At 37.9% G+C, this 25,700-nt stretch overlaps 1 protein-coding gene across 13 annotated transcripts in view; it reads right to left on the reverse strand.

Moving 5' to 3' along the window:
* Positions 1-551: 551 nt before the first annotated feature.
* The window catches only part of LOC100116395 (high affinity cGMP-specific 3',5'-cyclic phosphodiesterase 9A), an 815,596-nt gene continuing 790,447 nt past the window's right edge, over positions 552-25,700 (reverse strand). For all 13 annotated transcript variants that reach the window (XM_032601371.1, XM_031933029.2, XM_031933048.2 and 10 more), the window contains one exon: positions 552-1,216. In XM_032601371.1, the coding sequence (XP_032457262.1) occupies positions 738-1,216 (479 nt within the window). In that variant the 3' untranslated portion in view covers positions 552-737. The remainder of the gene's footprint in view (positions 1,217-25,700) is intronic.

Consider the following 25,700-nt stretch of genomic DNA (forward strand, 5'->3'; position numbering starts at 1 on the left):
TGCGCTGCAGGAAGTTCTCGACACTTAATGATGAGTCCCCGATGAACTTAAAAGCTTAAACTTAAACTACGAAGCGGGGTTAAATCAACTTCGCATTTTGTTGGATAAAGGAATACGAATGGGTTTGAATTTAAAAATTTTTGAAAACAATTTACTTTTGCCCTGCTAAAAGTTACTTTGACGGTGAAAGTTTCACCCCAATAATTATATTTTATTTTAAACTAGTTTTCGGGAAAAAAAGCTTCGCTTATCAGGGGCCAAAGGTGGATTTTTGGTCGGGTTGTGGTATAAAAGTTTTTTTGCTCGCTAAATAATTTTTTTTACCGGTCAAAAAAAGAGTCAGTTTAGTCCCGATTAATAGGTACTAAAAACGTAGAAATCGTTCATACAATAATTCTATCATAAACCAATAATAAAATGTTTGGAGCAAAAATATTGTAAATGAAGAATCGAAAGACCATCTACTAATAAAATGTATAATTTGAGGGAGATTGGTTTAACGAAATGGTATTATAAGTTTGCAATGAGAAATCGTTCATCATTTGAAGTGCTTAATTTTAAATGAATAGGCAGTCAATGCTTTTAATTTGTCGCTGTTAAAGATTGATATGAAAGCTGTATAGTAATGTGAGATAATTATCATAGTAAGAATAGTTTATCGATTGTTATGACAAAGCGACCTCTTAGTCATCTGTTTAGTTAGGCATTTGATCAAGTTTCTTATAATCATGGTTACATCACTTTATTTCTTCGTGACTAGAAGATTTGACTGGTGGTTGTTGTCTTTCCTGTTGCTGTTGCCTGGTTTGTGCTTGAGATTGCTCTAATAGCTCTCCCTGTCTTCGAGGTCGAAAACTTGATGTAATTGAAGATATCCAGCTACCAGTTTGCTGTTCATGAATCGAACCGCTTTTACTGATGCTTCGATTGCCGTTACCTGGACTGTCAATGTTAATGCCTGATTTTAATCGTGAAAAAAAGCTTGGTATTGTTTTTTTCGATTGGGATTGGGAGAATTTAGATGCATAAAAACCAACTGGTTCTTTCTTACATGTAGTGTCTTTGTTTAGCATTGAATCTAAGCTACCAGTATGCTGTTGACATTCAATAGACTTCTGTTGCACTAATGAGCAGTCAAGAATACCAATTTCATTTTGTTTAATGATTTTTGAAATGTCTTCCATGCTGGCAGAGCTTCTGCGGATTTCAACTTTATCTGAAACAAAACAAAAATAATTCTAAATACCTACATAATATTATTAAATTATATATTTGAATACTAAAACAAAAAATAAATTTTAGATTTCCTTAAAGATTTGCGCATGAGCGAAAAGATTAAAATTATATAGTAGTCAATTTAATGAAATGTTTTATTAACACAAATTCAGACTTGATGAAAATAAAATATTAATGCTGTAACTAGCAAAAAACGCTCGCCCCGCTCGCGGTTAACAATCGATTCGTTCTAGAATATATTTAGAAAGAAAAAAATAGTTGAACATTTTATTCGTTTGTATAAAATATGTTAAGATAACGCTAGCAAATAATGTTCGCTTCGCTCGCAGATCATCTATCGTCGGTCCCTACGAAGACTAGCACGTTTTAAATCCTTCTGGAAGAGTAGTACTTTTCATTTTTCACCGCGAAGACTAGCACTTTTCACTCGTTTGCCGCAAGTACTAGCACTTCACAACTTTGTCGCGAAGACTAGCACGTTTCACGTCTTTGCCGCGAAGACTATCCTTTTCCCAAAAGCACTTGCGGTTTCGGGGCTTTATGCTTAAATAATTGATGATATTTATAAAAGCCAAAGTGGTACACAGTAACACTCACATACAAAGAGACGGCTAGTACAAACGGAAAATATCAAACCCTGCAGAAAAAGCCAACTAGGCTAATTAACAGGTTTCACGGAAGTATTGTTTAACAATGGTGCCTGTAGGGTTCCGGTGTCGGAGGACTACTTGTGCAGAGCTTGTTCTGCCTACGCCACATAAAAAAAAAATACACACACACACATACCGCGCGGGGATGCCAATACCCCGTATGTTGCGTATTCCATGGGTGACGGATAGGGGAAATGCCGGAGGGTAGAGCAGAAATAAATAATGCTCCACGGACCAAACAGACTAGGGGAAGAAACACTCAAAATAAATTAAACATGGATAGTCAGTTAATAACATTACTACGCCAAGCTGTGAAGCTACAGAGTCCAGTCCCACCGCTGATCCCGATCGGGTTAAGGGGGCACACCACCTTTGAAATTAAAATCAAAATTTTTCATTAAAAATTTATATATACTTATATAAATGAACCAAATTTGTATTACTATACTTAGACATAATTACCTTTATTTTGATGGTTTTAGACCTTCTATATACCTTTATAATACCTACGTACAGTACGGAGTCCATAATTCACTTACCGTAAGATTCCAAAGGAACGAATGGCCCAAATGAGCTCAAACTCTAGGATATTGTTTAAAAGTACATTAGTTGTGGTATGAATGAGGGGATTTGGTTTAAATTTCATAGAAAAAAATTTACACGATAGTTATGTTAAAATTAATAAAAAATTTATAAAAAATCAGTAATATGCTTATAAAACTTTTTCTATAAAATTGAAACCAAATCCCCTCATTCGTACCATAACTAATGTACTTTTAAACAATATCCTAGAGTTTGATTTATATGTATAAGTATATATAAATTTTTAATGAAAAATTTTTATTTTAATTTCAAATGTGGTGTGCCCCCTTAAAGCGCCAATGGTCGACGCTGGCCCCACGGAGAATGGGGTGAGGGGGTGGGGGGCAAACTCACTTAGATGCTGCAGAGGTTAGTCACCTGACCCCTGCTATACGTAGTAACGCAGGTGATATGGAATTGGAGGCGGATGCAAACTTCGATAAAAGAGTGCTTGCACATCGCACAAAAATGCGCACTTGGATCGCCCTAAAAGCAAAATCTATCTACACTATATTAAAATTTTATATTAGGTCGATTTTGTAAAAACCCTCCAAAACTCATTAAAATAAAAAAATTAATCTATTTTATGGTAGGAATGTTCTTTGAACTTAAATCGTTCAGTTCATCGGAAAAAAATTTTAATTGTATCAAATTTCAACTAGTTTAGCATTAAAAGCGCTTAAAAAATGTCCGTCCGGATGTTTTTTTTGCATTTATTCCCCAAAACATAATGTATTTTATACATAAAAAACTATTAAATGGTATAAATAAGTACATATGTTAAAAATATACATTCCTACCATAAAACATTTTCAAGATTTAGTCCAGATGCATTGGAAGCTGTGAGAACATTTCAAAAAAAAGTAGAAGAAATTAATGTATTGGTTTTTATATTTTCGACATATGATATGACATATATATTTATATGTATACATTGTAACGGGGTGTGAATTCGATCAACGAATAACTCGTAAAACGACTGGATCGCGTTCCCTGGATGCGGCGGAGGATTCCTCTCCGCCCGCAAAACACCTCCGTTGCATGCAGTTGTTTCAGCTGCTTCTGTTTGCTGGGTCTATGCTCCGCCTGGCGCGTGCTCGGCTGCTCAACTGCGTTAAATAAGTGCTATTAAATAACGCCCGCGGAGGCGGCGGTATTCGCAGGAAGGAACCGGGATCGGAAACAAGCGAACGAGGTTTAGAAATGACGCCAAATCACGTAAAATAAAAAGACTAAGGTTATATTTGCCATTCGCGAAATAAACGTGAAGTTACAATAATTAAATAATAATACGCGAGTCGCCAACAACTTCGCGACTCACCGCGACGCCAGAATAATCGCGCTCGCACGAGTGTATCGACGCGAAGGTCGCGCGTGCCGGATTACCCTCGCATGGATGATATACACTCACACATGCACTCTCTCCCATGCTCTGCGCGCCACACAAACATTCTCTCTTTCGTCGACGACGTTCCTGGTTCCGGACAGGCCGCAATACTTGGTCACCACGCCGGACCACTAGGCTAAGGATGGGAACACCTGGACTCCGCGTATAACTCACTCACAAATTACACCTCTATCCGCTGGACACAGCACAGCACACGATATTGCGAAGCTTTTGGAATTCTAGCGAAGTCGCATGTTTACCTAGCGAAGGCCGAGAGCTACCTGAGCGCGCACCTGAAGGATTAGCTCGCGCACTCGCTCTCTCTATCTCTTTCGTGCCTATTGCCGAATTCGCACGTGTTTATTATCGCGCGCGCGACTCTACGCGGTTTCGTTGCGGCGCAGCGGTACTCATACCGCTACGAGTTGGCTGTGGTGCTGAATTCGTTACAACATATGATATATGTATACACTCTAACGAATGCTGAGATTTCGTTAGAGTCGAGAACCGTCAATAATCTGCGAGCCGATAACCGCACCCAGTGTACAAGTGTCATCATTAAGTTTCGAGTGCCTGGAGGAACGCCTCCAGAACCACCGCAACCCGCACCTATTCCTGGGAGCCGTGACCGGTCGTGAAGACGAGTGGGCAAGCGTTTGTCAAGCGACCAAGTACGTAAGATTCTTTTCGATAACCAGGACGAAGCCGTCGAAGGCCGGGATTCGCTGCCACCGAATCATCGGCCCGACTTCTCCTGTGAAACCGCTCGCATTCGTACGCGCAAGCGTCGTTCTTAGAATATTGTAACCTTTTGTATCGCGACTTTAACTTTGACAATATACGCCATTCTTTTCCATTCACACGCGAGTGTTTCTTTCTTTGTCTGATTCTCGATTATCCCGATCGACCATCTACCCACGGATAAGCGAAGGAAAGCGTGGTGCTCCGGGCGCACCACGCATTTGTATCAAGCATCGGCAAGCCAAAGTACTGGTGATAGCGCTGCACACAGCGGCTAACGTCCGCTCGCTATCATTCGGCCCTCATCGAGGGAAAGCCAAGCTGGTAAAGAACCATCTCGAAGTTACGTGTAGCATCTTCGCGGCCGCACAAATTGTCTGTCGAACGCTCCGTAACAACACATGGATTAATGAAGATTATTAATAAAGGGGATGTCGTCGCTAAAGCTTAGCAAATCCGCTATGGGGTATTTTGTATTTCCAAACTTTTAGAAAAACAAAATGTCTAATCGAAATTTCCTTTGGTAGAACAATTTATTAAACTTAACACTACGTGCAAATATGATCTTTTTTCTTAAGTTATTTGTTTGTAAATATGAAATGACGAATGCTATAAGTATTCATGCATATCACAAGATGTTATCTGCAGATTTGGTTCAGATGAAAGGGATGCTGCGAATAATTATTTCTGTAGATATATTCGTCTGATAAAATTTTGTTCTTTTCACGTAAATTAAAAAACAAAGAATATCTACTGAAAATATTTACAATACACACTATTTCTACCGAAAAATATCATATATGTACCATACAAAATCACTGACCAAAATTAATGACATTTTACTATATAATAAGTGTTTTTAGTCACTTGCCACGGCTTTGTGAAAGATCCGGACTGTCTTCTTTACTCTACTGGAGCTTAAAATGTACCTTAAAGATGCCTCCTCAGACCTAATAAAAGACAATTCCAAAAAAAATAAATTAAATGTCGTTAGCAACAGGTACAGTGTGAACAATTTTAATTAAATTTATTAGCTACGTATATAACGTATGGATAATAATACTTTGTAACGAGGAACAACGTCCCTCGCTACGCCGGTAATCGAGGCAGGATAGAGAGTGATGAAATAGGGCGGCGTTGGCTCAAGCGGTAGCACGCGCGCCTAGAGATCTCGGGAGCGCCGGATCGATTCTCGGTCCCGGCGTCTCCTTTTGTGATTTTCTCCTCTCACGTCAAGTCACACCCCGTGTCAAGTCACACCCCGTTACAACTTAATTAATATTTTTCGGAAATGTCTTTCATTAGGTCTGAGAGGGAATGTTAGAGGTACATTTTAAGCCCAGGTAGAGTAAAGAAGACGGTCCGGATCTTTCACAAAGCCGCGGCGAGTGACTAAAAACCCTTATTTATATAGTAAAATGTCATGAATTTCGGTCAGTGGTTTTGTATGATATATATATATATATATATATATATATATATATATATATATATATATATATATATATATATATATATATGATAATTTTTTGTAGAAATAGTGTATGTTATAAGTATTTTTAGTAGATATTTTTTGTTTTTCAATTTACGTCAAAAGAAAAAAATTTTATTGGACGAATTTTTTTTTGTTTTTTTGCAGGATTTAACACAGGCTGGACCCTTTAAGCCATCTATTTGTGAATATGAAATGACGAATGCTGTAAGTATTCATGCATATCACAAGATGTAATCAGCAAATTTGGTCGAGATGAAAAGGATGCTGCGATTGAACGTTTGTGCAGATATAATACATATAATCTTTTGTCTAAAGTTTTTAGTATGTGGACATTAAATGATGAATGCTGTATGTATTTAGGCATATTACAAGATGCAATCTGCAGATTCGGTTCAGATTAAAGGGTTGCTGCGAATAATTTTTGGTGCAGGTATAATCTTTGTTTTTATCTATGTGTTTGTGAATATAAAATGACGAATGCTGTATGTATTCATGCATATCACAAAATGTAATCTGTAGATTTGGTACAGATGAAAAGGATGCTGCGAATAATTATTTCTGCAGGTATGATTTTATTTTTAAAGTGAATATGAAATGACGAAAATCGTTATGTAACAATTTTCTTCATGTAAAGTGCACTCACGTGAGTTTTTTCAGTAGGAAAAGGTAAATTAACATTAAACAATATAAATTTCTTTAAATTGTTATGTCTTAAACTATTGAAAGTTGTCACCGGACAGTAACTCTACGGGTTGGTTTGCTTTATGAGCACAGAGGATGACAAAGCTTTGAACGAAGAGTCTTAGCGCCCTCTGTGCCTGACTACCTTCGCGATCTAAGAAAGAACAGCCTTCAGTAGCCGCCGGAAAGTTTTTTGAAAATACTTTTATTCTCTCTTGACAGTTGATGAAATAAGCCATCACTCCTATCGTTATGGTTGTATCGCGGACTAATATTTTACTACGCTTTCGAGTGATGCGGTTAACCTTTTATGTAATGCAAAGAGAAAGAGAGAAAAAGAGAAGTGATGCGCAACAAAGCGTGCAGCCTGTTTAGTAAGGTGCCACCTACCTTTCTATATTCCTGCTGCTGATCCGTTCTGCTCCCAGCACGTCATCTCAGCAGCTTTGGCTCAGCTTCCGAAGCGGAGTAAATGCAAGGGTGGATTGGTTCGCAAGGAGTCAGGAATTTCCAGGTTCAAAATACACTCGCAATTTTGTTTTTTCTTATTTTATTTAATTTTAAACAACTTGAAAATAACGCTCGCTCGCAACTATCTAACGTTTTGTTAATTATTTTGGTTTGTCAAGAACCAGGTGTTGCACGACCGAAATTCTTCTAAGTTTTAAATGATAAAAAAATTCTAAGTTCCCGAACTGTCGAAAATATTCTAAGTTGTTATACCGGACCGGGCTTGGGCAGAGCTTTCGCGTAGCGACGATTTTTGAAGCAGACTGAGGACGTGCGGACCTGTTGCTGGGTTCTTTTATGCTCTCGTAGCAGAGGCGATATCCGATTTTTTCTCTCCTTGGCAGGGTGGGTGTTTGGCCAATTAGGAGGCCTAGATGAAACTTCTTACCTTATTTGGAGCGTTTAATGCATGTGACGTTGCAGGGAGGGCCAATCAGAAAATTGGAGTAAAAATCCTCTCCTCTAGTACATCGAGTCCCCTTGTACTCTTCTCCTGTCAAACTTGCTTCTGATTTACCTTCCTTATCTGCAGGCTCATAGAAGCTTCTTCTATGCATTTTGAGCCGACTTGCGCGGTGTCCTCTTTGGCGGCTCCTCGAGCTCCAGCGCGCGTGACTTATGTGTCACTTGCTGATAGCGCTGCGCGCTCCGTTGGTTTATATATGTTTGGGGTGAGCGAAGCCATAGGGAAGGATTCGGAAGGATAAGCAATACTCAGAGTTTCGTGTCGAGATTTATTCTTAAAGTTCACAGGAATAATTTGCGGGTGTTCGAGAGTCGATGTGTGTCGTGTCGTGTCGCGGGACTGACTGAGTCTTAAAAAGGTCGGCTTCTCGGGCGTCTCCGTTTTTCCTGCCCTCCGCCGATGCTAGGGGCGTGAAGGGGACGCACGGGCAGGCGTAGTGCCGCTGTCCTCCCCGGGTCTCGGGCCGTAAGCCTTTTTATAGCCCTAAGCGTTCGGACCGGCTGGTAAGCCTTTTTATGGCCGCCAACGCCGGTAGCCCGCGTAGGTGCGGGCCCGCCGATTAGGCCCGTGCAATTCCGTAGGCTGTACGGAATCAAGATAAACCCGAGAAGCTTTCCCTTGTATTTGGGCACGTCCCGGTCGCAAAAACATCGGGCGACAGCTGTGCCTGGCAATCGTGCCTGGGCGACCGCCACAGTACCCCCTTGCCAGTGATGAAGTCACGATATGTAATTGCGACGTGCGTATGTGGGTAAGTGCGAGGAATGTGAGTGTCTTTCGTTATAATATCTGATATGTGTGTGTGCGAGTGTCCGGAATACATGTGTTAGTCGTGTGTTTGTTCTTTCTTTTTTCTTTTGTTTTACATTTTATGCGAAACCCGCTTGGTATCGTTCAGTGAACCTTACTCGTCTACTTGATCGTCGGGTACAAGCTTGGTCGGACGTCCTCTCGTTAGGAATGGTTGAGGGAGATGGCTGTTGGTTTGACGTCCTCTCGTTCTGGATGGTTGATGCGGGTTGTTCGGATTGGCCGTCCTCGGCCGCGATGTAAGCCGGTTTCAGGCGGTCGATGCTGACGGTGACATCTTTCCCGTTGATGCGATCGACAAAGGTTTTGTCGTTCCTGTTGATGACTGGGTACGGGCCGTCGTAGGGCATTTCCAATGACGTTTTTACGGCGTCTCGCCGTAAGAAAACGTTCTTGGCCGTTGCCAGGTCCTTAAACACGAAGGACTTGACTGCTCCGTGTGGCAAGACGTCAGCTGGGCGTAGTTGTTGCAGGTGGTGCCGCAGTTCCTTCGTGAACGTCGATTGGTCGTCGTCGGGGCGTTTTCTATCGGCTAGAAATTCGCCAGGCAGTCGAAGCGGTTCGCCGTAGACGAAATCTGTGGACGTCGCCTGTATGTCTTCTTTCCAGGCTGCTCGTATGCCCTGGAGTACCGTAGGGAGAATCCGCGTCCACTGGTTGTCCTGGTGGCAACGTATCGCCGCTTTCAGCTGCCGGTGTAAACGCTCGACCATGCCGTTGGCCTGGGGATGGTACGCCGTCGTTCGGAGGTGAGTTACACCGATCAGTCGACTGAGTGACTTAAAAAGGTGTGACTCAAACTGGCGGCCTTGGTCGGTCGTTACTCGCAGCGGTGTGCCGAAACGACATATCCAGCCGGCGTAGAATGCGCGGGCGACTGTCTCGGCCTCTTGGTCTGGCAGCGGGAAGGCTTCAGGCCAGCGAGTGTAGCGGTCCACACACGTTAGACAGTATCTCTGCCCCTCAGATATTGGCAGGGTGATTATGTCAATGTGGACGTGCTCGTATCTCGCTGAAGGCGGTCTGAAATCCCCGAACGGCGATACTACGTGTCGTGTGGTCTTATGTGAGAATAACTAGCGGCAGCTTCTCTGACAACTGAATTATTCTGAGGACTTGCTATAAGATCTATATTCGCACTCTTTGAGCTGTTTTGCTGATAAAACGGTCCGCCAACAATTTTAGGACCGACAACAGTAGACGAGTGGATTACTGGCATAGCCCTCTGGATCAGTAGGATGTGTAAATTGTGAAAAATTAACTGCATCTCCACCGTACATCATAGACGGATGGTTCATGGTCATAATTTGCCTCGGCATAACACGTTGACTAGCCATTACTTGGTAGTTGTAATTTTCTGGATATTGCGGCACAAATTGTTGAGAATAATTGTTCCAATTCGATGGTGGACGAGGGGGATAAGCACAGCGATCGGAACGAAGTAGTTGCCGTTTCATATCTGAAAAATATTTCATTATTAATTTATAGTCATATAAACATTATTTTACAATATTATCGAAAGATTTTTTAATTGTACATAAAATATTTAAAAAGATATACAAATAAAAATAATTACATTGACAAAAACTAAAAATTTGTTCAATATATATTTACCACTACTACTGCAACTCTGACGCTCAATAGCACGTTCTCTCGCACTTGGTTCATATTGTTTCTAATTTGATTGGTGTGCTTGTAAAGGTTTGGGCCGGAATTTTGAAAGAGCCCACTATCTGGCAATCTAAACATAATTAAACAATAGTAAATAAAATTAACTTTTAGTACATGTTTATAATATAATAATCATGCTCTTACTATCATCTTCAATACATCTTCTTCTTTTCGATGGTTCTGAAGTTTGTTTTTTCTCACTATTACAGTTACTAAGTGATTTCCACGAGGATCCTTTGTACGCGTAATTGAAAATAACGCGTGATATGTCAGTTCGACATACTAAAATATCTTCGTCGCTCACTGATCTCAAAGTTAGTAAAAGTGTTTCGAAAAAAGCCATATTATGCTTGTCTTTTTCTGTTACACTGCCTGTACTTGCGTTGCATTTTGATTTGTTTAAAAGCATGTGCAAGTGCTCAGCTATCTATTTGTCCTTCTCGCTCATTGCTTGATTCTTGTTTATATTTAACTGCTCTACAGAATTAGCTGATCCGAAGGTTGGTTCAATTTTCAATGGCTTATCTTCAAAAAGAGCACTCAAGTTGCTACTCGATGGGTTCGGTGTTGCATATTTAGTCATAAAAGCTAATGATTGATAATACGGCCACGTTGACTCATATGTATCTTCAAGCCCGTCCCCCAGATCGGTGGAGCTGAACGCGGGAATGTTCAGTTTTGAACTTTTTAACTAATGCTTTCCACTTATTTTGTGCGGAAGACTCTACAAAAAGGCAAATTTAATTTTAAATAGTACAAATGGATTGCGAATTTTTGTCACGTTCAGGTAATTAAAAAATTAGAGAGGAGAGAGAGAAAGAGAGCGAGCGGCACAATTTTTTTAATACGTGTATGTATCTGTATATACGTACGCAGTATGTCGAAAAATCGGCTTTTGCGCGAATACGCGTGATAATGACGCAAACACGCGGGCGAACGAGGAAGAGAGGGAGAGCGCGCGAGCGGCTAAAGAAGAGACGGGGAAGGCGCCCGCGCTACAGAGAGAATGGCGGACTAATGACCGCTTCTAGTAAACAAAGAAGATACCATGCTTTTTCAGATCGAAAACGTAGAATGGACGTATAACCGTTGATGAACAATGCGTGTTTATGCTACCGCGTAGTAGGTTTCGATGTTGTAAGATTATACGTATTGCGTGTATAGACAGCGTCCGAGATGACTTCGTTTCCTCTCGTGTGACATTACGTGATAATTTCGAGCGCGAGCAAGCGTAAGCGACAAAAATGCGACATTATTCAATATAAATAAAGAAAAAGCTACGATCTTACGAAATCGATTATTTTGTAGGAATGTTCATCATACAAGCGCAACGCGTAATTACGCTTTGATCTACAAAGTTTTGGACAACGGCGTTGCATTTTCGAGAATCGCATATTCTGCGTGTATACGTAGTATGCTGTACATGCAGCCTCGCGAAAATCACGCGTGCGAAAAAAGAGAGAAATTTAGAAATACTAGAATGCAAAGCTTTTTAGGTTATAACGGCGAAGCTAACCGGGATATGATCGCTGTAAGATATTTTATACTTACTTGCAACGTTGATATTCGCAGCTACTTTACCCCACTCGCTTCCGACCAAAGTTTTATTGTTGTGCTCTCTCAACTCTGTCCCAAATGGCAGGTCTTCGATGCACTTCTTCAATTAATAATGGCACTTTCTTTTTATCCATCTCGTTTTCGCGTGTTCTGGGAGAGAATGCCGGGCCCGACACTCGTGACGTTTGAAACGACTTGTCTATACTGCGACGTTGCCAAGTAACGCTCGGGCGTGCGCGCGCGTGCTCAGCAGATATAGCGGTCGGTAAAGCAGCTTTCTATGGATATCGAGCTGGCCAAATGATGATCGATCGCGCGCGCGGGGACTCCTTAGGTACTCGGACGTGCTCGGGTTCCATCGATGTACATCGGAGAAAGCTCGAGCATACCGGAATAATGCTCGAGCGGACCTCGATCAACGCTCGAGCGAACCTCGATCAACGCTCGAGCGGACCTCGATCAACGCTCGAGCGGACCTCGATCAACGCTCGAGCGGACTTCGGAACGATGCTCGAGCGCATATCGGACTACACAGCCTAAAGTAAACAAAAGCCGAACAGCCGGGCTGACTTCCAGGGATCACCGTCTATGATGTATCTCCCGCTGTCGTAATTACGGGATATATATATGTATATATATATATATATATATATATATATATATATATATATATATATAAGGATCGTCAGTCAATTGCTCAAACTCGGCATCGTACGCCACCATGAAAATAATGTATTGCTAAATTTCATATAGTTCTTTTCTGCGCACATTGATTTGCTTTGCTCACTATACAAGCACCTTGGCTGAGGAGATGGCGGTGGCACCTCGCCGTGCCAACACTCACTGCTCACACACTGCACACATTCTATTTAACTCGCACGAGCTTTATGAATTCCTATTGTTGTCCGAAACGTCTGTCGCCAACGAGAATCGGGAAGGAACTAGCGCTTTCGCGCTCGCGCAACTTTCTCTCCGCGCAGCAACGTCGGCTCCAACGGGCTCTCGCTCGCAAGCACGCTTCATTGGTCCGAAAGTCCGCGCGGACTAACGAGCCACACATCTACGCTAGCTGAGTGGCTCAGCCCGCGTGACTTCGGCAACGGTAAGCTCGCTGGTACTCGGAATCAAGCTAGAGACGGCGGCCGCTGACAACATACAGCGCCGAGCCTCGCGATTCCCCGATTTTCTCTCGCGCTACACTAACTTTGAGATTCGCCTTATCAATTGATATTTTCGATGGATGCGGCTGCGACGCACCGAGTCACAATTTATTTTCATATAGATAATAGGATGTCGTTTAATTCATATCATCAGTGTAGATTTCTGCTAGCTACGCAGTAACGATAACAAACCAACTAAAGTAACAGGTTTGCAACAACGCCACCATTATACCACAGGATTCGGTTCTGGTGCCTCTTTTGTTCAGGCGGAATATTAATGACCTCCGGGAGATATTGGCTGATTTCAGAATTCCTAGGGTGATCTTTTATTTGTTGTTAAACATACGTGCTTTACGCTGACGACTTCAGACGCAAGTCTCAGATGACGATTTCGGTGAGCTAGAAGGTGGGTCGACTGTTAGCTTTGGCACAAGTGGTGTCGGCATGGGTATTCGGGAATGCCATTCGTCTCAATGTAGGGAAGACAAGGGTAATTATTTTCAGGTCTAAGTGAAACATTAATTAACTACAGAGCTTGAATCTTCTGGGCATTGAGGTGGAGGGCGGATAGCGTCCTCGTCCTCTTTGTTGATGCTGTGATCAATCTTGGTGTTGTTATGGACTTAGAATCATTACATCCTGCACCACCGTGGGTCTGCGGAATCAGCTGGTAAATGCTTTTGTCATTTTTCATCTAGACAGTTTTTTTCCTATAATTCTATCAGGTAAAAACTCAATTTTAGAAGTTGCAGAACTCCTCTGTGAGATTTACGGATAAATTCGATAATTTACTATTTTTATCTATTTTAAATCGTCTTTTTTCTTTTAGCCATGTTTCAGTCAAACTAACAAAGTCAAAATCCACTGCGAAATTTCAACAACTTCTATCTTTATGTGCCACATCCGCAACATTCCAAAATGTAAATTTTAATTTACCGCGCTGTGATTGAACTTCGTCTGCTCTCTCTCCTTCTACCTCGCTGTTACTACACCGTTCCTGTAGATCTAAAAGTAGCGCGTATCCGCTTCCTCCATAATATCTAAAGCGAAAACCCATCTCCCCCATGCACTGCAATGAGCTTTGATAAAATAATATTTATTTTAAAAACAAGTGGGTACATCGGAGGAAGGTGAGCGAAGGTGAGGATAATATCTAAAACAAAAACCTACCTACCTAATATTTTTAAATAAATATTATCTTATTAAAATATACGATCACGTGGTGGCTCTCACCGACCACGCAACTACACTCGCGCAGCTAGGGCTCATCGTCCCGGTGCTCTCGCACCTAAACGACTCACATCCGTACACTCAACTCTCTCTCTCTCTCTCTCTCTCTCTCTCTCTCTCTCTCTCTCTCTCTTTCTCTCTCTCTCTCATCGCAAACGCACACTTACAGTTACGAAGCCACAGAAGGTACCTTGGAATACCCGAGGACAGCCGTAAGCGCCGCTAGCGTCGCTGCTTTCGCTTGCAAACACTAACGCACGATGGAAGCCCCTAAGATAGCCGGGAGTGATGAAGTTCGAGTACCGATTGCCGCAAATGTACGAAGGCGCACTTCGTCATCCACAGTTGACCATGTGCAACCAAACCTATAGCCGAAACACACGCGAGCGATGCTAATGAACGGGTCTGCACTCTACATTAACTAACAAGGAAAGGTACCCAACCCGAACTCACCGATTTTGATGATTTTCATATATGTTGTAGAACATAAAAAAATAAGAGACACGTATTTTTTTATCGGCTAATTTTCACTTTTAAGGGGTAAAAACCTCCCCTAAAGTTAACCCCCAAAAAGCGTTTTTTTTAAATATCTCGGCTTAAAATTAATATTTTTCAATGAAACAAATTGGAGGTTATTTCTTACAAAAAGAGCAAGTATTTCATGGTGATTTGAAGAGTAAGGGTAGCATCCCCTATTTTTTAGGGGTTGAAAACATATATTTTTTGGCATAATTTTATAATAAAAATGTTTAAACCGACTAAAAAAAATTGGAAAAAATGTTTAAACATCCTTAATAACAAAATTTAGTTGACGTCTTTCGGTGTTTTCATAAATATTATCCCTAAGGGGGTAAACCACCCCTAACACAAAATAACTGTAAATATGTAATTCAATACATAATATTTCGTAGAAAGTTTATATATAGAGGTTTTCGAGGTCGCTGATTACAAATATGTATCAGATTTTGAAAATTCAAAATGGCGGACGGAAATATCGAAAAAAAATTTTATATAATAAAAAAGTTTTAAACGACTAAAAAATTTGGAAAAAATTTGTAAACATCTATAATAAACAAATTAAGTTTTTCGGTTTTTTCATAGATACTTCCCCTTAGGGGGGTAAACCACCCCTAACACAAAATAACTATAAGTATACTTCAATCCATAATATTTTGTAGAAGGTTTGTATATAGAGGTTTTCGAGGTCGCTGATTACAAATCTGTTATCAGATTTTGAAAATTCAAAATGGCGGATCCAATATGGTGGACGGAAATATCGAAAAAAAATTTTAACTTTCAAAAAAACTTGTTTACAAATGTGTGATCTTTGTAGCCTGTACATGTGAACTAAAGAGCCTTAAACCCTAAACCCCTAAAGAACAAATAGGCTAAATGGTTGTGCATTTTAACCAAACGACTCCAAACCCCTAACCTCCAGACAAGCCGAAGGCCTATGCTTTACCGTAGACACGAGTATAGACATATTACCGATATTTTATTCGATATTATATCATTTTGTATGTAACAAATAACGTCTCGTTATTATCGAAATAAAATGATTTCAATATCAACGCTCTACTTTTGTATAAACAATATAAACTACTACACTTATAAATCTCAACACTAGATGGAGTTCTATCCCAAGGTGCAATAATAAACAATCAATTTCTAGCTTGCTTTCGGTCGCTCTTGTCCTCTCAATTTCTCTCGCTTGCCCTCGCTCCCTCTCTTCCACTCTTTCTGTCTCCTTTTATCTCTCTCTCTCTTAAAAATTGAATTGAAATAAGTTTTAACACTTCTAATTCCTTTTAGTTATATGTATGTAAAGCACATATATAATTCTGCTTTAGTTACGAAAATTAAAATTTAAAATTCTGATCTCTAAGACAAACTTGTTGTACCTGATGGTTGACACATACAATAATAGTTTCATGTTTTTTACATATTCTGTTAGTTAGTATGGTTCTTTAAACAATTTAAGACAATCATAAAATATAATGCAATCTTTGATGGTTTGATTTTTAAAGGAATTCATCTACCTTAAGTAATATTATTTAAAAACACGATTTTTTTTCCAAGAAAAAGAACAAAGTTTTGCAACAGATGTAAAGGCATATGATCGAAAGCTACGAAAAAGCAGAAAATTATATTCTATAGAGGATAGTGTAGTTAACGTAAACACTGTCAATTCACTTGATTCTTCTCAAAACGCTTCAATAGATGAAGCTAACAATAACATCAATGTCACCGATTCCACACAAGAGTTTAAGCCTCAGCTTCGCTCCTACAAGCGTCGCTGACCCAGCGCTCAGAATATGTGCTTTTGTAATAAGCACCCACGAAGGCGACGGTATTCGGAGAAATTCAGACGATAGCGAGAAGGCCGATCGTGATAGGAACTCTGATTTACTCACGTTAGAACCTTGTACTCGAACCTCGTACTGCTACCCTTCCGATATCTGGACCCGCTCTTTGAGGCTCTGCAACGGTTGTTGTAAGGATCAGGTTATCTTGCTCTCTGGTTGTACCCTCGAATATTATCCTTGCACAATGTACTTGGAAATTCGTACAATCAGAACTGTCTATTACGAAATATTAATACTGATCGGCCGGTGAGATAAGCAAGACTGACTAGACTCTAACCGATTCCCGAATCCGAATTTCCCCCTCTCCGGCTCATCCCGAATCGACTCAGTACTCGAGTACTTCGCTGCCCGTTACAATTTTTACTATAATTTAATATATAACTAATAAATTTCAGATACAGCACCAGAAAAAAACACCAGTTCTGCTTATACTGCAAAAAACATAGAGCACAATTCGCAAGGCACCTAAAAATCCATAAAAACAAATACTATGTGAAGTTGTATCTCAAGGCTAAAATCAAAGAAGAGAAAAGAAGGATATTAGGCTTCATCAGAAACAAGGGATATGGAAAATTAGAAAAATTACATGGAATTGTCATACCAGTAAAAAAAAACAAGGAAAGGAGTAACGATCTCTAAGATTAAATGTGATATGTGCGATGGACGATTTTCCAAACCGGATCTTAATAAACACAAAAAATACTGTTTCGGCAATGACTTAAAATAAATAAAGCTATAATTTTAAACAAAAATATTTAAGAAATAACATATTCTATTCTATTTTACTTTTCTTTTACTGTTTAGTGAATGCTCGAAAACGCGACCTGACAGCCGCTGTGGCTTGCCGCCTTGCATCACGAAGCTTGCTCGCTTAGCATTTTGCATTTAAGGCATGACCATTCAACGCATATTCAATGCGTGTGACATGGTGTCGTTGTAATCATGACTCACATGATCCCCTCTACAATATTCGTATTGACTGACATAATACATTGAGTTGCGCAGTTCTTATACATAATTATGATAAGTTAGCTAACGTTAACTAATGTTACAAAATGATTATAAATAATTGGCACCATAATTATAACAAAGTTATCTCTTATATTAAGAGAATAAATTTTAATGGCAGAATTTTCTCATTCAGCACTATTCTTAGCGTGTGACATAGTGTCGTTGTGATCCCGTCTCACGTGATCCCCTCTACAACGTTTTTATTGTTTGACATAATACATTGAGTTCTGCTGTCCTTATACATAATTATGATTTGTTAGCTAATGTTAACTAATGATACAAAATGATTATAAATAATTAGCACGAGAGTAATTGAAAAATATGGAGGTGCAATGTCCTCGTGATTGAATATGTTTTGGTATCTTCTTTCCAAACGTACCACTTGAGCGAAAACATTCACATTTATCTTTATTATGTGAACACTGCTGTCAAAAAATAATAAAAAAGTAATCGTTTATATATCAATATAAACAATCAGGTATAAATTTTAATAGCAGAGTTTTCTCATTTAGCACTATTCGTAGCGTGTGACATAGTGTCGTTGTAATCCCGTCTCACGTGATCTCCTCTCCAATATTTAATATTCCTTAAAACTAATAATATACATTGAGTTGTGCTGTCATCATACATAATTATTGACCCGAAAACATTTATTTAATGTTACGTAATGACTATAAATAATTAGCTCGTGAGTCATTGAGAAGTATGGAGGTGCAATGTCCTCGTGATTTAATATGCCTTGGTATTTTTCTTGCAAACGTACCACTTGGGCAAAAACATGCACATTTATCTTCATTGTGTAAGCACTGCTGGCCAACAAATAATAACAAAGTTATCTCTTATATTGAGAAAATAAATTGTAATGGCAGAGACTCATTAAACAATATACGTAGCGTGTGAAATAATGTCGTTGTAATCCCGTCTCACATGATCCCGTCTACAACGTTTGTATTGTCTGACATAATACATTGTGTTCTGCTGTCCTTATATATAATTATGATTCGTTAGCTTACGTAATTAATGTTACAAGATGATTATAAATAATTAGCACGAGAGTAATAGATAAATATGGAGGTACAATGTCCTCGTAATCTAATGTGCTTTGGTAAATATAACGAACCTATCTTTTGAGGATTATATTCGGAACACATTCTGCATTTTGAAGATTTTATGATCATTTGAGGATTTTTCTAGAATCTATTTCTCCAAAGTCCATTGATGAGTTTGATGATTGCTTTAGCGCAACCCCGACTATAGGGAAGAAAATCTTCAAAGTGATAGATAAATTTATTTATATATCTTCTCTTTAAACGTACTACTCAATCAAAATACATTTATATTTATTGTACTGTTGTCAAATAATAATATATTTTTGAAACCGTGACTTTGCTTGTTTAATAATGTCGTTTTTTGCTTACTATTATATTGTTGACTGATGGTAAAACTTGATAATTTACACCGCCCTACAAACAAAAATAAAGTGGTCTGTTCCAAGAACCTGACTATGATATTCCCATGTATTTAGCCCCACTGAAACTGAATTCGATTTTAGAATCACATCAGAATTTTATGATAGTTAAAAAAACATGTATTTATAAACAAATCCGAACATATTTTTTACTTAATTTATACGGTGTCATTGGATAGTAATCATTATTCCCTTAAAAAATGTCTTTAAACTTTTTAAATGTAATTGTTTGTCTCTGAGATGATTGTAATCAAAATTTCATAAATTTCAATCAAGTCCTATTAGTAATTAAAAAAATAATACGACATTTTAAATATGAAAATCTCAGATAAACAATTGTACTTAAAAAGTGAAAAGACAGTTTTAAAGGGAATGATGGTTACTATCCAATAACCGTATTATTTAAGTTGAAAATATATTTATTCTTGAAATTCAAACTTGTTTATAAATATATGGTTTTTTTAATTATCATAAAATTCTGACGTGATGGTGCAATTCTAAGATTGGGTTCAGTTTAGGTGAGGCTAAATACATGGGTCTCGTTTATGCAACAGACTACTTTATATTTTTTGCGGGGCTGTGTTCTTAATATTTAATAATGTGTGGAAGAAGTTTTTGAATAGTATTTTGTAGTCCTATTAGCAAGGTAGTCTGAAGTTTGTAACTTACTTTATGTTAATAATAAGTTGAAATCGCAAAAAAAATCTGCATATACACAAGGTATTACGTAAGGGGTTATTTTGCTGTATTTTCATGATTACCGTGCTTTCAACCGGAACTTTATAGTATTTTATTCAATTTTGTACTTTTTGATTGAATCCTCAAAAGGGGGTGTATTTTGAGGATTAATTATCATCCTCAAAATGAATGTTTTCATGAACACGCATTTTGAGGATTAAATCCTCAAAAGCTTAAAGTCTTTTGAGGATGCATCCTCAAAAGACCATAAAATCCTCAAAAGGATAGATCTGTTCCGAAAAAAGTCCTCGAAAGGTCGGCACGGTATATATATATATATATATATATATATATATATATAGAATAAAATAAAAAATTCAGGTCCATTGGAAACTGTTTCTGGAACATATTTACCGTAGGTTAAAGGAGAAAAAAATATATATATATGGGACGTTTCACGTCAACCGGACCATCAGTGAACCCAAAATTTGGGTTAACCTAACAAGACGTTTGAGGTCTCAAAATGATCGTCTGGTCAAGGGCTTTTGAAAAAGTTCTGGCCTTTTAAAAAATCCAATGTGGCGCATAAAATATGGAGCCTGAAACCCACGTTTTCATAGCACATTCAACAAAAACAATAGTAAAAATGTTCTAATTTGTGAAATATCCCACCAAAAAGCATGTACAACTCATGATAAGACATATTATTGACAATGCTGACGGAATTCCAAAATCAAAAATGGCGGAATCAAAATGGTGGACATTATACCACCACCAAACCAATTTTACCGCAACAAATGATTTTAGATCAATTTAAAGTATCGATATGGGGGTTTGTGAGGTAAATGGTTATAAATGTATTATCGGAATCAGTATTTGTGCACATGAATCTTATATTTTTCCGGTCTATTAGATTTAGAATTATCTGTCTGCGGTTTTTGTACTTACATTTTTCTATTGTTCTGTGTATATGTATATGCCTGCGTAGATGAAAAAAATATATAATTTAGCCAAATGAATCAATCTTTAATGACAATTTGTGCACTCTTATCAATTCCGGCTCCTCGTTCGTGGAGTTTTTACTGGTGATAAATGGCTTTCGCCGATATCATAAATTACTCTGTTCCTAGGTTCATTGGCATTTGAGTAATGCATGACTTTCGACGTTTCATTATGTTCTGGGATAAATCCATGCCCCATTTTATGTTTGTGACAGGTGGACAGTTTTTAAATCTCTTTGTTAGGAATTGACGAGTTTGTTCGTGATCTTTTTTGGTGTATAAGAAAAATTTTATATTGAATGATCGCCCATTAGCCCATGAATAAAGAGCTTTAACATCTAGAATTGCTTTATTTTTTGCAGCTTGTAAGCTCGCTCTTGTAGCTTCTCTCTTTACTATCGCTCCAACTCCATCGCAACTACCTTATCCGTGTGCTGTTGCAAAACAGTGCCATTCAGCATCAACGCCAAAATCTCTCTTATGACTCATTAAACTACTCATTTGATAACGATTTTTAAAATGCTGTTTAGCACCATCAGTAGCATATATTACCTTTTTTACTGTGGGACAAACCTTGCGAATTTCAGGTATAAGCTTTTGCTGCATTATGTATACTGCAGTGGCATAATGAGTAGTACAGTCGGACATAGATACTGTACTGAAATGCTTTAGCTTGCCTTCAGATTTATAATAAACAACAGCAGGAAAAATCGTACTTTGATTCTTCCCAGAAATAAACTTTGATTGTTCCTTAGCGATGAAGTGATGAGGTATCAACTTTTCTAGGCTAGAACATAAAGTTTCAATAAATTCTTGCGATGTTAGGCATTGTTTTATCAAAGTGTATCTATCGGTTGATTGCCACGTGCTGAAGATGACTTGATCAATATTGTGCTCATCCATAATGTTCTCAACGTAATTAGAAAACTTTTGAATGTCCGGACAAAATTTGCATTCATTCAAATAACAACTTGGTTTGGGATCCTCACATAGATCGAAATTCAAACAATCTTTATAATTCTTCAGAATATTGTTTGAGATTTTGTCTATATTTACTTCGTCAATCATCGCCTTGAAATTTTGGTGTATCGTACATACACATACATTGTGTGTACCAGAGGATCCTGCAAAGACACAACATTTTGGTCTCAGTTCCGCAAACTTGGTAAGCCCAATCGGATGTTCAGGAAACTGTTCTTTAAATTGATTATGAAGGTTCTTAATATCAGTAAGTAATAATCTTTTCTGCACTTTTATTTTTTCACCATATAAATAAATACTGACGGTATCTTTTTTATTTGGCATAATTCTGCTGTTAAGATCATTTTCGTAAAAATCTTCAACTTTCTGAGTAGTTTCTGCAGGTAATGTTTTTCCACGTTTTGCAACAGGAGAAGCCAAAACTCCATCTGATTCTCTTAACTGTTTTGCTTTACGAGCCATTCTGTGAGACACACCAAATTGGTTCATAATTTTACGTATTGCCAAGTGTTCGGGCAAAATAGTAAGAATACTGACACGTAATGGATCGTTCTCCGGCAGGGATTGGAATTTGTTTTTAAGTCCAGTTAAAATATCTGTAAGATCATCTTGCATAGGTGCATCCGTGTTTGAAACCGAAGGTGAGTCAGTCTCTGATTCAAACTCAACACACATACTGACGTTTGGAGATGACAAATCATGTAGTTTGTAAAAGGATTTTCTACATGTATCGCAAATCAGTGAAGATGTTGGATAATCAGGATAGACATCTTGAAATTCTTTGGAGATCTTCCTAAGAGATTTGCTGTGTCCTGTATTAATATCAAATGGATTAACGCATCTATCTATACGATATTTTTTCGCAGAAGAAGACATTGTTGTAGGATATGAAAAAGCACAACCAAAACAAAAAAAATGTTAGATATAACAAAATTACGACTAGTACAGTTGAACAAGGAGTTGCCGATAAAGTAAGACTTACTCAACAACTGCCTTAAAAAGGATGTTGAAGAAGAAGTCGCCAATGTATCTATTAATGTACCTATTAACTATCGTAAAAAGGACTGTTGGAGAAAAAGTCGCCTATGAATAAAGCCGCTGATGGACTTGCTCACCAACTATCCTGAAAAAGACTGTTGGAGAAAAAGTCGCCGATGAAGAATGAAGAAAGCATTCCTTGAAGAAAATATTCCTTTCTATCGGTTGCTAAACGTGGGAAGGGGTTGTGGGTGTAGGTAAAAAAGAGGGATGAAATAAATCACTTGAAAGCAATAAATTCCTTTGCCACAAAACAGTTTTATTTGCTGAAGTCTTTACACAAGTTGTCATTGGACACGAGCCGTGTCCTTGCAGCATTAGGCTGTTGTTAGAGGGGCGAGGTACAGCGCTGGACCCGGCCTCCTTATGAGCCCTCCGCGACGCTACTTCACTTGTGGGTAATGCGCAGCCGCCTAGCAGCGCGCCGCGGTGATAAGCGCTGCAGCGTGCGTGGTGTGTTCGGCGGGTTGCGCGTTAGCAGGGGCTTTTCGCGAGAGAGCCTGCGGGTGGGTTATGACAAATATCCGCCATTTTATATTGGCCATATTGAATTTTGAAATTTCGAGGTTAAAATAAGATTCAGCGGCCCCTTAAACTCCCATACCGATACTTTAAACTGATTTAAAATCGTTCATTGCGGTAAAATAGTTTTGGTGGTTGTATAATGTCCGCCATTTTGGATCGGCCATTTTGGATTTTAAAATTTCGAGGTTAAAATAAGGTGCAGTGGCTCCAAAAACCCTCATATCGATACTTTAAAGTGATCTAAAATCATTTGTTGCGGTAAAATTGGTTTGGTGATGGTATAATGTCCACCATTTTGATTCCGCCATTTTTGATTTTGGAATTCCGTCAGCATTGTCAATAATATGTCCTATCATGAGTTGTACATGCTTTTTGGTGCAATATTTCACAAATTAGAACATTTTTACTATTGTTTTTGTTGAATGTGCTATGAAAACGTGGCTTTCAGGCTCCATATTTTATGCGCCACATTGGATTTTTGAAAAGGCCAGAACTTTTTCAGAAGCCCTTGACCAGACGATCTTTTTGAGACCTCAAACGTCTTGTTAGGTTAACCCAAATTTTGGGTGCATATGTATATATGGGTGGTTCTCTGTCAAATCAAAGATCAAAAATTTTTTTCTCCTTTAACCCACGGTAAATATGTTCCAGAAACAGTTTCCAATGCATCTGAATTGTTTCATATTTTTAAATTACTTTTTACCAAAATGGTAGGGAGCCAAAGATGTCAATTTTGGCAATTTTTGGGATTTCAGCACAAACTAATTAATTCATAGCTCCTCAGGGAAGCATTTTTCACTATAGACATGAATATACGTTTATTTGTAAAATTGTCTTACCTTTTCAAGAAAAATACCCTTAAAGTCATGTATATATCTTATACATATCTTATAAGCCATTTAAACCTTAATATTGGTGAAAGTAAGAGTTCGATCCGGACTACGACCACCAAAAAATTCATAGAGATACCTTTTTATAGTGCAAAAGTTCCTGTATGGGTCTTAATCAAGATATCCATAAATTTGTGATATGATGATTAAAATTCATATTTAAAACCTGTGCCAAAACTTACGAATTGATTGAAGCATTCCTTAAAAAATCACAGAGGTATCGAACATCAAAAGTAAGAAAGTCATTGTACGAGAACATTGTTTCTTAATGTCCATCATTGACTAAAAATTTAAAGCTTAGTAATAAATAATTTAAATACATGTTTGCTTATAGAAATAAATTGCGTCCTTGGATCATTGCCAAAATAATCATAAAACTTGATTTTATTGTTACAAATATTCCTACCGAAGTCGAGAAATCGTGTAATATATTATGCCCTTTGCAAAAAATTATAACATAAATCATACACTCGATCATAATTTTTCAAAGTCAGTGGATGATTAAGTTAATTTTTGTAAGATTTCTCGACTTCAGTAGGAATATTTGTAATGATAAAATCAAGTTTTATGATTTTTTGGCGATGATCTAAGTCACGCAATTTATTTTTATAAGCAAACATGTATTTAAATAATTTATCACTAAGCTTTGAATTTTTAGTTAATGGTGGACATTAAGAAACAATTTTCTCGTACAATGACTTTCTTAATTTTGGTGTTCGATACCTCTGTGATTTTTTAAGGAATGCTTCAATCAATTCGTAAGTTTTGGCACAGGTTTTAAATATGAATTTTAATCATTATATCACAAATTTATGGATATCTTCATTAAGACCCATACAGGAACTTTTGCACTATAAAAAGGTATCTCTATGAATTTTTTGGTGGTCGTAGTCCGGATCGAACTCTTACTTTCACCAATATTAAGGTTTAAATGGCTTATAAGATATGTATAAGATATATACATGACTTTAAGGGTATTTTTCTTGAAAAGGTAAGACAATTTTACAAATAAACGTATATTCATGTCTATAGTGAAAAATGCTTCCCTGATGAGCTATGAATTAATTAGTTTGTGCTGAAATCCCAAAAATTGCCAAAATTGACATCTTTGGCTCCCTACCATTTTGGTAAAAAGTAATTTAAAAATATGAAAAAATTCAGATGCATTGGAAACTGTTTCTGGGACAAATAACCGTGGGTTAAAGAAGAAAAAAATTTTTGATCTTTGATTTGACAGAGAACCACACACACGCACACACACACACACATATATATATATATATATATATATATATATATATATATATATATATATATATAAAACTATGATAACAATAGCTTACATAGTATACATCAACAGTACGCATACTAGCGAGCCTTGTAAAGGTAAACTAAGTTACCTGTGCAAAAGCTTGGTATGTAACAAAAAAACTTAGTACTTAAAACTAAAGATAATTTCCTTATCAGATCTTTACAACAACACTATTTACATTTTCTTTTCTTACACTTTAACAAGTTTAACAAATTTAAAACTATTTGAAAAAATAAGTTTCGGTTTTAATCAAA

This window comes from Nasonia vitripennis, assembly GCF_009193385.2.
Source record: "Nasonia vitripennis strain AsymCx chromosome 1 unlocalized genomic scaffold, Nvit_psr_1.1 chr1_random0009, whole genome shotgun sequence".
Taxonomy (NCBI): domain Eukaryota; kingdom Metazoa; phylum Arthropoda; class Insecta; order Hymenoptera; family Pteromalidae; genus Nasonia; species Nasonia vitripennis.